At 51.9% G+C, this 13140-nt stretch overlaps 1 protein-coding gene across 11 annotated transcripts in view; it reads right to left on the bottom strand.

Annotated features, from left to right (window-relative positions):
• ZNF236 (zinc finger protein 236) overlaps positions 1-13140 on the bottom strand; it is a 107805-nt gene that overhangs the window by 31355 nt on the left and 63310 nt on the right. For all 11 annotated transcript variants that reach the window (XR_013551166.2, XM_081790838.1, XM_081790839.1 and 8 more), the window contains 7 exons: positions 10967-11226; positions 9728-9826; positions 9103-9254; positions 7524-7627; positions 4519-4670; positions 2805-3017; positions 459-741 (listed from right to left, as the gene is read on the bottom strand). Coding sequence is in view for 10 of the 11 variants with exons in the window: in XM_081790838.1 (XP_081646964.1) it covers positions 459-741; positions 2805-3017; positions 4519-4670; positions 7524-7627; positions 9103-9254; positions 9728-9826; positions 10967-11226 (1263 nt within the window). In the remaining variant the exon portion in view is untranslated. The remainder of the gene's footprint in view (positions 1-458; positions 742-2804; positions 3018-4518; positions 4671-7523; positions 7628-9102; positions 9255-9727; positions 9827-10966; positions 11227-13140) is intronic.

The following is a 13140-nucleotide window of genomic DNA, read 5'->3' as shown; positions in this document are numbered from 1 at the left end:
GGGAACAGTCACAACAACACACTGTCATAGAAGTTAAAATACCGGATCGTGCCACATCCCCCGCCCTTCCTTCCGTGATGACGGGCAATCATGACACGTCCACGTGAGATGACGGCAGGTGACAGACATGGGCACGTGACCCAGCTCAGGAGGAGGGTCGCCCACTTATGGGCCACGGTTGACTTCAGGTAACGAGCAGAAACCGCGGATGAGGGGGGACACCGCACGCCACGGCTCTACAGAAATGAGTACAATCCACGCAGCAAACTCATTTCTCACCAACTTCCTGAATGAGCTCAAAGGGAAGCCTCAAAATTTACGCGGGCTTCAAACGGTAACTCGGGAGACTCCTCAGCCCCTCGCGAGGCACCGGGTTCCGACAGGGCCCCCGCGACGGCAGCATCGAAGGCTCCCGGGGACGCCCCTCCCGAACCCCCGGGGCAACACCGCGACCTCACCTCACGAGGTCACTGGGCTTCTTGAAGCTCTTGGGGCAGTAGGAGCAGCAGTTGGCGAACTTGGGCTCGGCCTCCAGCTCCGCCTGTCTGTCCTTCATCTCGCTGACGCGGTCCTTCTCGGCCGCCGACTGCACCAGGACCTGCTCCGACACCGTCGCACTTTCCTGCGGCCGAATTTTGGCCAGTTGTGCCGTCTCCTCCTCTGTGAAGGTGATGACCTCGGGACGAGCCTTTCGAGATGGGTTTCTCTCGGGATTTTCTTCCTCTTCCTCCACACACATATCTACACAAAACAGGAAGGACCAAATCATCATAAAAACTTAGGTTTTAACACAACAAATATATTAAAACCAAACACCTATGTAGGATTAGAGTGGGTCACTCGGGGAAGCTCAATTAGTCCAGGGGCAGGCCTAGCGGGGTCCCCGGGAGGAAGGGGCACAGCGGTCACCGCGTGGGGGCAGAGCCCAAGGACCAGCCGGCAGACAGCTCTGACCCACGGTGTCCACGCGGGCCACCGGCATTCCTAAGCAGACACGCACTACCACGGGCAAAACCTGAAATGTCGTCGCATAAAGAAATCAGCAGAGCCCAAGACGGAAGACCAGAGATAAATTAGCAAAAGGCCCTAATTAAAGAGTTAAAAAAAAAAATTCAAACATATACATATAAGCGTTCTCTGAGTGAGACGTGAGGATGTATTTACAAGGATTGTAAACAGGAAGAAGGTGCTATTAAAACCCAAGAAGGAAAAGAGCTGGCTGGGAGGGAGGTCAGAACTGCACAGACGGCTAAAAAATAAAAGAATAAGGACTCAACAGAAACACTGACTAGCCAAATGGACAGTGGCTAACACCCCATCAGTGATAAAAACTAACTAGATGCCGCGTCAGGATAAAGGGACAAAGATGGAAGGGAGGGAAGGGAGGAGAGAAGGGAAGAGAGAGGCCGGGGGGGGGGGGGGAGGAAAGGTCGGCCGTGAAGGAGAGAATACAGTTTGGAAAGATTCGGGGGCAGTGGGGTAGAGCTGGTGGCCCCACCAGCACGGGTCACGAAATGCGGAGAAAACTATTCGAACACTTAAAAGTACCAGGAACCCCATCCATAGGGCAAAGCCACTGGCGGGGAAAGGCGAGCGAAACAGAGCGCCACGCACGGAAGAGACAGGATCTGATGGGGTCTGCCACACAGACTCACTGTCCCAACGCCGAGAGCAGGTTAAACCCCACCGAGTGGCTCTAGGTTTGGGTAAAAGAAACCAGCGCAAGCGGCTTTTCTTCTGCGGCTAAGAAGGCTCCCGCGGAGCTCTGTTTCTCAGTGACCCCACCGAGGAGAACGCCAGGCCCTCGGGTGCACGCTGTGTACGCAGGGGGGTGGCGAGGCCACAACGGGAGCCCCCAGGCGGTCAGCGTCAGCTGGCAAGGCGGCGCCCTCCCCCTACAGGGTTCCAGAACCCGTGTGAGGATGCCCCCGTTCTGTAAGTCAGCGCAGGGGGAGGTCCTACATGACGGAAGTGGAAAGCCAGGCCTTGCGAGGAGCGGGCAGGGTGGAAGCTGGCGCTGTGTGACGGAGGAGGGGCCAACATTCTGAGTTACCTGCAGAAGCGGCCGGAGCAGCGGGCCTGCAGCGGGGAGGCCGGGGTTTTTATCGCCTGGGGCGGGTTAGGCACGTTTGAAAGACGTTTTCCCCAAACCAGAGGTCGGAGCTACAGCACTCGCTCCCCAGGGGAGCCACCAGGGATGACCGTGACCTTGAGGTCAGCTGAACACGGAGCACACGGGGGCCACAAGCGGGGAGAGGAGCCCGGGGACTCACACCCCCGCCCCGTCACGCCCACCCGGCGACACGCGGCACCGACTGCGCGGTGTGGACATGCCGCCGTGGGATGTGCTGCAAAGACTCGGTCTGGCCGGCGCTGAATGGCGGCCCTACGGCTGCTGCGCCCACTCGGGGGGTCAGCCCGCTCCCGTGGAACCGCGCGGTGCGCCACGTGGATCGGCAGAGGCGCTGCGGTGCGTGCACCGTGGGGAGCGCGTGAGAGGAAACAAGGGACGTGCGTGCAGGCCCCGGACCCGACGCACACCTGTGCCGGGTACCAAACACACCCACGATGCGGAGCACGAACCCCTCTCCGGTGGGAAACTGCACCTCCACCCACGCGCACAGCCGCCCCGGGTGCGCTGACCGGAGACAGGGGGTTTCCCTCTCTGCGCCTCTCCGAACCTGGTTTTCAGGGCACTCAGGCCGTGGTCGTCAGAAAAGAAACCACTGGAAGGGGTGACACGTACACGATCTCTGGGCACGTCGGCACCCGCTCCCCGGGCCTCCACCCACAGCGGGCAGTACCTCCTCCGTCCGCCTCCCCCGGGGCTGGCGCGGCAGAGGGGGCCGCCTGGTGCCTCTTCATGTGCTTCTTGCAGTGGACCGTGGTGCGGAAGCCCTGCTCGCAGAACGGACACTTGTAGGGCTTCATGCCCATGTGCGTGGCCATGTGCCTGGTGAGGCTGCCGTTGGTCGTGAACGAAGCGTTGCAAACACTGCAGCTGAACGCCTTCACTCCTGCGACAACAGAACCGCATTTCGTTACCTTACAGCCCTAAGTACTCGAGGGCACACAGAGATACGTTCGACAAGCCACAAAACCCAAGACCGTCTTCGCCCCGGTCTTGTGCCAGGACGTGGCCACGACAGCACATCTTCCTACTAATTCTCTCGTGCGATCACAGCCTCCGAGCGCGCAGCTCCAGACCAACGCCAAGTCCTCTCCGCCCCTCCGTCTGCTACACTGAAACTGACAACATGCCGTGGACTGTACCCTTTTCTCAAATCCACCTTTTTTCCTCATTCCCACAGCAAATGACGGGGGGAGCGGCCCACAGCCCCTCTGTACAGCTTCAGTCTCCAGTCGGGCCCGATGGGAGGACCCTCTTCTCCGGACTGAGGGCACAGAGGCCCCCCTGACTGACCACAGCGGCCATCAGCCGCTGCTCGTTGCAGGAGTCGTACAGGCTGCTCTCTGCTGCGGGGACAGCGGACTCCTTAGCAGGACCCCAGACCTGCCCTCACGGGCCCTGCCCTCGGCCTGTCTTCCCAGCGCCCGCCAAACCGCTCCCTTGTTTTGTCTGTATGTTTTTATTTTCAGATAAAGCCTTATACAGAATATACTGATGTAAAACAGATATGATATATAAAATAAAAATACAAAATTAAATATATTTAAAATATACTCAACGGCAAATCATAGATCTGATGAAGAATATATTTTGAAAACTCTTTAAACAATGCAATAATGTTTGCAAATTATCTAATTTAAAAATGACATAGGATTAGGATAGCCATTTCTCAACACGCACATGAAAAGATGCTCCACACCATTAGCCACTAGAGAAACGCAAATCAAAGCCACGATCAGACACCACCACACACTCCCAAGGACAGTCATAACAGAAGGGACACACGATAGGCCTGGTGTTGACAAGAGAGTGAAACCAGAACCTTCATCCATTGCTGGTAGAAAGTAAAACAGTGCAGCCACTTTGGAAAGCAGGCTGATCAACTCGAAGGGTTACACGGAGTTACCATCTGACCGGGCAATTTCACCAGTAAACAGAGAAATGGAAACAGGTCCACATAAAAGTATGCACATGTTCACAGCAGGCTAATTCCTAGAAGCCTAAGGACAACTCACGGGACCAACAACTGGTGATAATGAGAGGGTCCACCCACACAGGGGAAGGTTATCCCTACAAAAGGGAACGCACTGCTAACACCCGCTACAATGTAGACCGGCCCCCACACATGCTCGGTACCAGGAGCCCTATCTTGTATGTTTCCCCCTGCGTGCAATGTCCAGAACAGGCCAACGCACGGAAGCAGATGTGTGGTTGCCTGGGACACTGGGGTGGGGAGGGCACCGAGGGAAAACAGGGAGGGGCCACAACAGGCACAGGGCTTCTTTGGGCTATGACAACAACGTTCTAGGATCAGGGGGTGGCGATGGCTGCGCCCCTCCACGAACACACCGAAAACCACAAAACCCCAGTGCGAGGCAGACAGCGACCTGTGTGGGTCTTCTCGTGAGACTTGAGAACGCCCGAGGACACGAAGCCACGGCCACAGAGCTTGCACTTGTAGGGCTTCTCCCCGGTGTGCGACCGCACGTGCTGCTTCAGGTGGCTGGACTTCTTAAAGCCTTTGTTGCAGTACTCACACCTGCGAACACAGAGTGAAAAGCAGAGAACGCGTTCATTCGGAGCTCACTCGGATCTGACACCTGAGACTGGAAGAGAAACAATCTGCACCAGGAAACAATCAGGCGTCGCCATTACAGAAATTATCACATAAGATCAAATTCCGCTCAGAGGATCTGTGGTCTTACACGTATTTTATTCTTTCAATGGTGGTAAATCCCGTACCAATCCCCAGCGGGCGTAATATCTGATTGGTCGGAAACTCCTCCTTTATACAGAACAGGAAGATAATTTATCACGTACTATTTTCTTTACTAAGTCACAGGAGACACTGTGAAACCTTCCACTGCTTCAGGGTCAGAATCATTCCTGAGTCCAGACACTTGGAAATGCCAGTTCATATACTCTTTTGGTTTATAAAATACTTCATAAAACACATTTTCCTAGATCTATTTTGAATACTATGTAAATGTACAGTATTATTTTCCCCTAAGTTGTTACAGAATATACCAAAATTGCTTCAAGGATAAAATAATTATAAACTTCTAAATTCTTATTCACATATTATCAAAAACTAAAAAAAAAAAAAAAGATTTAGAAAAGCTTCTTCTATTATATTTCCCTAGCTTTTCCAAGTTTTACCTGCAGTAGGAAATTAGTCACGTTCCAAACCACGCTCCCTAGGACGAGGCATCTGCAGATGCAGTTACTGCCCCCTAGTGTCCACACCGATCTAAAGACTGGCAAATGTAGATGCGTTTCCAAAGTTTGTTCTGACGCAAGCCTGCTTTTTGAAAAAACCAGAAAAGCAAGCAAACAGCATTCACCAGCTGATGTGAGAAAGCTAATTCCGCCAACGAAGTCGGGACTGGCTCTGTATATAGGGCAGCCGAGGAAAATACTCCATTTGCAGAACTGAGTACCGCTACACCACACAACATTTGCTGAGGAAGCCTCCGGCGCCCACACCTACAAATCATGACCAATTTCCAGCACGGGAACAACATCGGCAGTTGTGTGGACAGACACCGGCCCTCGGAGAACAGTCTGAAGCCAGGACGTCACCCCTGCCCAGTCACGCTCCCGCCCCAGGACCAGCCTCCGTCCACGCGGAGACAGGACCCTTCTCTGCCTCCCCTCGCCTCACGAACTACCCTGCCCGCTGTGCAATCACACAGCTGTCCCCTCACGTGTCCAATGCCGGCCTGGGTCACAGAGGCCAACACTGAGGGCAAACCGTTTGCTGTTCCCCAGCACCAGCCCTGATGACGCCACCCCTCATCTACCAGCCCTGATGACATGAAACCAAGTCCTGGTCTTTGTGCCATACCTGCTCCCCCAGGGGTGGCCCATTTCTAGGGGCAGTGATTTCACCCTCCCAGCTCTGAGGTCAGAGTCCCAGAGGCGGTCCTCAGCCCCTCCCCTCCTCCCACACCTCTGCCTGTTGGAGGTCCCGTGAAGACCCCACCTTCTGAATGGATATGGCATCTACAACCAGTCCCAGGACAGTAGCACCTGCTCTCCCACTGGCTGCCACCCAGCACCCACCACCCCTTCCTGCTGTCTCTGTCCCCATCTGCTGTGTACCTCGCCCATCCATCTTGCTATCATCTCTTCCCACTAGACTGTCAACTCCTGAGGACTGAAGCTTTTGTTCTGTCTTGCTCACTAATCTAGTGGGTTCTTAATAAACACTGAATAAATGCACAAATGATGCAAGGCCACAGGTCCTGGAAAACCAAGCACATGTCACAAAGGAATCATGAGAAAACATCAATCAGATTAATCTCACTTAAAAATACCAATGCAAAATCCCACTTAAACACAAGCAAGTGAATACCCGCTGAATAGATCAAAGTATGAATAAAACAGAAGGAGAGTCTCAGAAGTCCTGAGGCCCATCTCTGTGTATCTCAGATCCCCGAATTAGCAACCACTGCACAAATACTGTGTTGGATTTGCAAATTCGTGAAGATCTCAGGATAATATGCTCCCAAAAGTAAAAAACCTCCTGTATAAAAACACCAGTTCAAGGTACTCGAGGTTGTGTGTGAAAAACAAAACCTATGGAAATGGGAGAGTGACATTACACATTACAGCTTAATGACATTGGCAAATCTTAGCCATTTTCAAAATCCTCAATTAAGACCACTGACTTGAGATAAGATAGCTCACCATTTTTTAAGAGTAACTATAAAGTATTTTTTGTTGTTGTTAAATGGCTGTGGAAAAAATTTAAATTTAGACTTTCAAAAGTATTTTCAGCGAATAATAAAATTACCAAAATATCATAAAGCCAAGACTATCTCTACAAAGACAATACTCCTATTTAATTGTATACGAGTATGTCTATCTAGTTCCCTGTGAACGTTCCCATCCCGTGGGAGCTGGGCTGTGGCCTGCCCGCTCTGCAGGGCACCGCACGCGTCCCAAACAGCACACGGCCACCGTAGGCACTCGGCGCACACGGCTAAGGGAACGGAAGCATGAGGAACAGGCGAATGTAAACGCAGTCTCCGCGGTCACGGTGCTCCTTGGCTGTTATGTATACGGCACGCACAGAACCCTGAACAAAAAGACACCCAACAAATTGAAGTTTTTCTGAAAACGTGGTAACAGTGGCTCTCGGCAGTAACAGGAAGTCACCGCACGGCAGGTGAAACGCACAGGCAGGTGGCGAACACTAACCAGCTGTAGAAATCTTAGCAAGCTAATCTCTTTGGTCTCCGATCCTTTAGTTATAATAAAATGGGATGAGCACAGAGCCCGTTCAGAGTCGTCGAGTTAAATCACAAGGCCCTGGGAAGGGTGACGCGTGCGCTGGGCGAGCGGCGGTCAGGACCGGCGCCCGCCGGCCCCCCGTGCAGACAGCTACCTGTAGGAGCGCCGGCCCTGGTCCTCCCCGGCCTCCAGGAATTCGGGGCGTGGGGTCTGCAGTTCCAGTTCTTCTTGGGACGACTCTTGGATCAAACGAGTTGTCTAAAATTTAGCACAAGTATAAAGCAGACTACCTGAGTATCTATACATAAATGCAAAACAACCAACAACTAAGGATAAGATTTATAAATGCAGATTCAAAGGAGTAACGCTAAGTAGCTCCATATAATCATCTGGCTAGATTAATAATAAAAATCATTCAGGGGCGCCTGGGCGGCTCAGTCGATTAAGCCTTCGACTTCGGCTCAGGTCATACACATCCCATGCACGGTTCACGAGTTTGAGCCCCGCATCGGGCTCTGTGCCGACAGCCAAGAGCCTGCTCCAGATCCTGTGTCTCCCTCTCTCTCTGCCCCTCCCCTGCTCGTGCTCTATTTCTCAAAAATAAGTAAACATTAAAAAATGTTTTTCAAAAAACAAAATAATCATTCATATCAATTTTAGTAAATACTTATTTTCTATTAATTTGCTTTGATACAAAGGCTAGCCAAGAATGAAATTGTTGACCTTTCCATATTTTTTATAATTCTTAATGAGAGACTACTCATCTGCTCTCGTGTTACTGAAAATGAATAAACTCCCACTGCCTCGCTTGTCACAGAACCACAGGGAGAGACAGCTTGTCATCCACTCCCCAGGTCCTACCTGGATGCAGCATTTGGACCACAGGCCTTCTAAGCTTTGAAGAAGTGCTCTGAATTTTCCCTGGAGGGTCCAGGCCTGGAGGGTCCAGGTAGCTGGAGAAGCTACCCACGGTGGCTCCGGCTGTTTTCAACAGCGGCTTTCACAGAAAGCGAACCATTCATCGGCCGGTCATTCCTTCACTATTGAAAAATTTCCAAATGTGGAAAAAATCAAAACCAAAACAAAACCTTAAATGTCTCCAATGAGACTGAGTAAAACTTTTCTTTTTAACTTTTGTTATGTTGATTTATTTTTGAGAGAGGGACAGGGCGTGAGTGGGGAAGGGACAGAGAGAGAGTGAGATACAGAATCCAAAGCAGCTCCAGGCTCCGTGCTATCGGCACAGAACCCGACGCGGGGCTCGAACCCACAAACTGTGAGATCGTGACCTGAGCCGAGGCCGGATGCTTGATCAACCGACTGAGCCACCCAGGTGCCCCAGACTGAGTAAAACTTTTAAATGATGTATTCAAATATTTATTTTTAGGACATCAGCATCCCTTGTATTTCCATTCTGAGATGTAAGATTCCACAAATAAAAACACATAGCTTGTCACTAACGCAACATGACATCCTTCACGTTATTACACGTTACTGACTTCCCTGAGTTCTAAGAAGTTTTGTAAAATCCCACGTCACGGGACTGAAATCTCTCAGCCAAGTTTAAATGTTTTCAAAGAGAAGACGCTCATGCTGAACGTTTCAGCGTCAGCGTCACGGGCGACGCGACACTGTCGGTACGAGACGTCAGCCTGACCTCCTAAGTGAGCGACGTCCACGAGGTTACAGGGAAGCCCGAAGGCGCCGGCGCCGGGCACGCCACGCACACTCACCACATTCATGGCGTCAGAGCCGGGCACGGGGAGCAGGCTCTGCTGGTGGAAGCTGGCAGACAGGGCCTGAGACTCCAGCGTGCTCGAGTCCTGCAGCTGCTGGACGGGCGCGAACGCGGTCTGCTGACCGTACGGGTCCGTCACGGGGAAGCCTGAAACAAATCAGAAAGCACGAGTCCTACAAAAGATACTCCGGTCACACACAAAGAAGGTTAAAAAGAATAAAAAAAGTCGGTTTTACAAATAAAGATGCTTAAAAGGACATTTCTACCCTCTGAACTAGAATGAGGATTAGCCGACATCGACAGGCTCTGAGAACAGGTGCTGCATCCAGCGCACGAGCCCATCTACGCAGCCACCCCAGAGTCCCCTTCTACTCAGTCACCACTGCTCGGCTACAAACCACGTGCAGAATGGTCACTAAGGTGCCTTCCAGACGACTGAGCGGCCACACGCAGTGCGCGCGCACATACACACACACACACACACACACACACACACACACACGCGCGCGCACGATCCATGCAGAAAGTTATCGGTTTGAAATCATAAACTTCGGAAGGGCCTTAAAACGAACACCGAAGGCTGCTGTGAAGACAACCCGACCCGGGTGCAGCTCACTGACCCTGCGACAAGCCAGCCGGTTCGAAGGACTGTGCTGGAGCCCGTTCCTCAAACTGGTCCACGGGCCCTGGCAGGGCGGGCGGCGGGGCCACGAACCCATCTGAAGTAGACATGTAAACACAAGGGGCAAGTTGTAAACTCCGAAGTCATTTCAGATCTACCAATCCGTCCAAAAGGATACTTTAGTGAGTTCTCAAAAATGAGCCTCATTTTGGAAAGACAGTAGGAAGTACATGTACCTGTATAAATATATACACAACACAAAATACACGACAGATAGATACTATAGTTGAGGCATTACCTTTGTACTTCCAGAATGTCACTTCACAGTTTACCCTAAAACTTAGACGTTCTTCTACAGGGAAAATATCCCAAATGCAATTACATTCAGTGACTATTTAAAACCTTTTCAGGGGCCCTGGGTGGCTCAGTCGGTTAAGCATCGGATTCTTCGTTTCAGCTCAGGTCAGGATCTCACAGTTCGTGAGTTCGAGCCCCACGCTGGGCTCTGCAGAAGCAGCACAGAGTCTGCTTGGGATTCTCTCTCTCCCTCTCTCTCTGCCCCTCCCCTACTTGTGCTGTCTCTCTCTCAAGATAAATAAATAAACTTAAAAAAATTACATTTAAAAAAAATATATATTTTTGGATGGGCATTGTTCCAGGCAACCCAGAGGATAAAAAGCGCAAAATCGTGCTCACAGACAAAATACGTCTGGGAGCCCCGTAACACGGAACAGTAACCTGGCCAGCAAACCGTCCGTTAGGCTCGTGAAAGACAAGGAAACCGTGCCAGACACGAACCAACCACGTCACCGAGCTCACTGTCTACAGCTAAGCTGACATCTGTTTGCAGCAAGACCCTGCTGGTGAAGAAAGCAACCCGCTGGGTCCGGGGCCTACCCGCTTGCGGATGCATGACAATTCACAGAGCCATACCATTCCGTGAGTCAGATGCTCAGGGCGCCATGACACAATGCTAGAGGTCACAAAGATGTACACTCCCTGAGCACGCAGGCCCTTCTCGACACACGAAGGGCTAAAAGTGCCTACAAGAGCAGTGTGTGTGAAGGGTCCTATCTCTGGAATTCGGGATCCCAGCAGACCCTCTCAGGCTCGCACACGGCACAAACTGGGATCCGAAAACTCCGAGATCAGAGACCCCAACCCAGACCGGAGGGAGTGTGGACGGCTGCAAAAACCGTACGGTGACTGTAAACGTTAGGACTTCTGGAATATTTGCCTTCGTCCGCTTCCAGAGGCTGGTGTGTCAACGGCTGGCCGAGCCCCGCGTCCTCCGTGCGCACGACCTGCTGTGGCTCCAGGTCTAGCATGGCCTCGGGGTTGGCGGTGTCCGCGGCCGCCCGCCGCAGCTCCTCACTCTCGATGTCCACCTGCACGTGCGTCGGGGCGTGCACGCTCTGCTGGTCCCCGGTGCTGTCGTCCAGGGGGGCGGCTGGCTGATGCTGCTGGTGCTGCTGGAGCTGCTGGGCGAGCTCGTACCTTCAGAACAGCAACGAGAGGCCGCGCGGTCAGGGGCTGCCGAGAACCGCCGGCGCGAAGGACCGCGGCGCGGTCGGTCACTTACTAACAACATTTAAAAGAACGACTTCATCTTGAAGCCGTGGCGGCAATCCAGCTCAAATTAAACACTAGTAAGAGTTCCGGAGAAAAAAAATCACATTGCCCGGACTCTAAATGCTTTCACAGATTATAGGGATATGAAGGCAGCAAAGAGGAGAGAGCAGAACACGCACCAGAATAGGTAACGTCTTAAAAAAGAGTTTAAAAGATACCATACGTTTCACAGTAAAACTGTCCTAGTGCAGACTCTGCAAGGAGTTCAAGTATTCAGAAAAAGAACCGAACGAAACAAGACAGCACCTTTACGGACAGATTTCAGTATCATAAACAAATGCGGAGTACAGAAGAGGGCCCGAGTGCCGTGGCCTGCTGGCCCCACAGTCTGGGGACACAGACATCTTCCAGGGACCCATGCGTGACACGGCCCAGACTATGAGGTATGTACGTGGCTGCTCCGTATTTCTGCAGAACCTGTATTCACGTTAGTACTGCTTTTACGTACTGTAAGTATACCCGGTACGTTTCCACCAAGGTCAACAATTTGCTTTCAAAGATAGAAATGAATAAGGCATTCAGTGAGTGGATCAAAGAACGTAAAATCCCAGCTGAAACGATTACCTGGCTAACAGGTGGACAACATCTAGGACAAGAACAGTCTGCTCCCCTCTAAGACGCCAGGGTCACACCCACATACACTCCACCATTTGCCTGGTTCCAGAATCGCGTGAATCCGCCTCCTGGGAATTCCATTCTTAGCTCCAAACAAACTCTACCTGCTTCATTTTCTAATATCAAAACCAGTCACTTCTAAACTACTTTCACTGAGAAGGGGAAACAAAATGTAATAAAACGGACAAGTATGAAATATGCACGGTCACAGCTTTACAACGCTGGGGACTGTGGGGAGCCCGTGACAGTCGCGTACGGCTCTGCCGTCACTCCCCAGAGGACGGAAGTGCATCTTGTATGTAACTTCTGCACCTTTGCTGCTTTCTGTACTTTTGCCTTGTACACTTAGTTTTGATATAACTGTGTATGGCATTTTAGGAATTCCCACCACTTCAAACAAAGGGATGAAACACCGGAGCTACGGGCTGCCTGCAGGTGGGTTCAGACACATCCAAGCTGTAAGAGGACACCCAGCTCTGCCCCACGACAGACCTACCAGTCTCCAGGCTGTCACCTCAAAGTCACACATTCATCTCAAGTAACTGTGGCAGATGTCCCACAGCATAACCCGTGACAAGCAGTGGCCGATTCGACACTCCACCTAAGAGAGGTGACTCAGCTAAAAACAGAACAGCTGACCTACTTCCCAGAAATTCTACTACTGGCCGTCGAGTCCATAAACAAGGCCTCGGACGTGGACCCCCACGCTACTGTGGCAAGTGCACAGACTTGAAAAGGCCTGAGTTCATGACGGAGAAAAAGTATTATCCGCCTGTCCCCAGGCCAGGTGGAACCCAAGCTCTACCCTGTTAGCACACGCTGCTCCCAGGCACGCCCGCACAGCAGCCAGGGAGCACAGAGCCCTGAACCTCCATGGCCACCAGTCCCCCAGTTCAGATGCACACAAAGCACATCATTTACTCCCTAAAAGGAGGAAAATATAAACCGGACATAGATTGGCCGACACCAGCACCATCACGTGCCCTCGGATGGTCTCAAGAAGCAGTGAAGCCTCGCAGCTAAGTGATAACTGGGCCAAAATCAAACACCATTCCTCCTTGTCCTACGTGCTGAGGCATCCAGAGGGCTAATACCAAACAGCTACCTCTCCCAAGTAGCTTATCCTAACACGTGGGGACTGGCCTTGTTGATAGTATCAGGCAG

This window comes from Panthera onca, chromosome D3 (assembly GCF_046562875.1).
Source record: "Panthera onca isolate mPanOnc1 chromosome D3, mPanOnc1 haplotype 2, whole genome shotgun sequence".
Taxonomy (NCBI): domain Eukaryota; kingdom Metazoa; phylum Chordata; class Mammalia; order Carnivora; family Felidae; genus Panthera; species Panthera onca.
The sequence above is the reverse complement of the archived record's forward strand: the minus strand, read 5'-3'. Positions and strand labels throughout refer to the sequence as shown.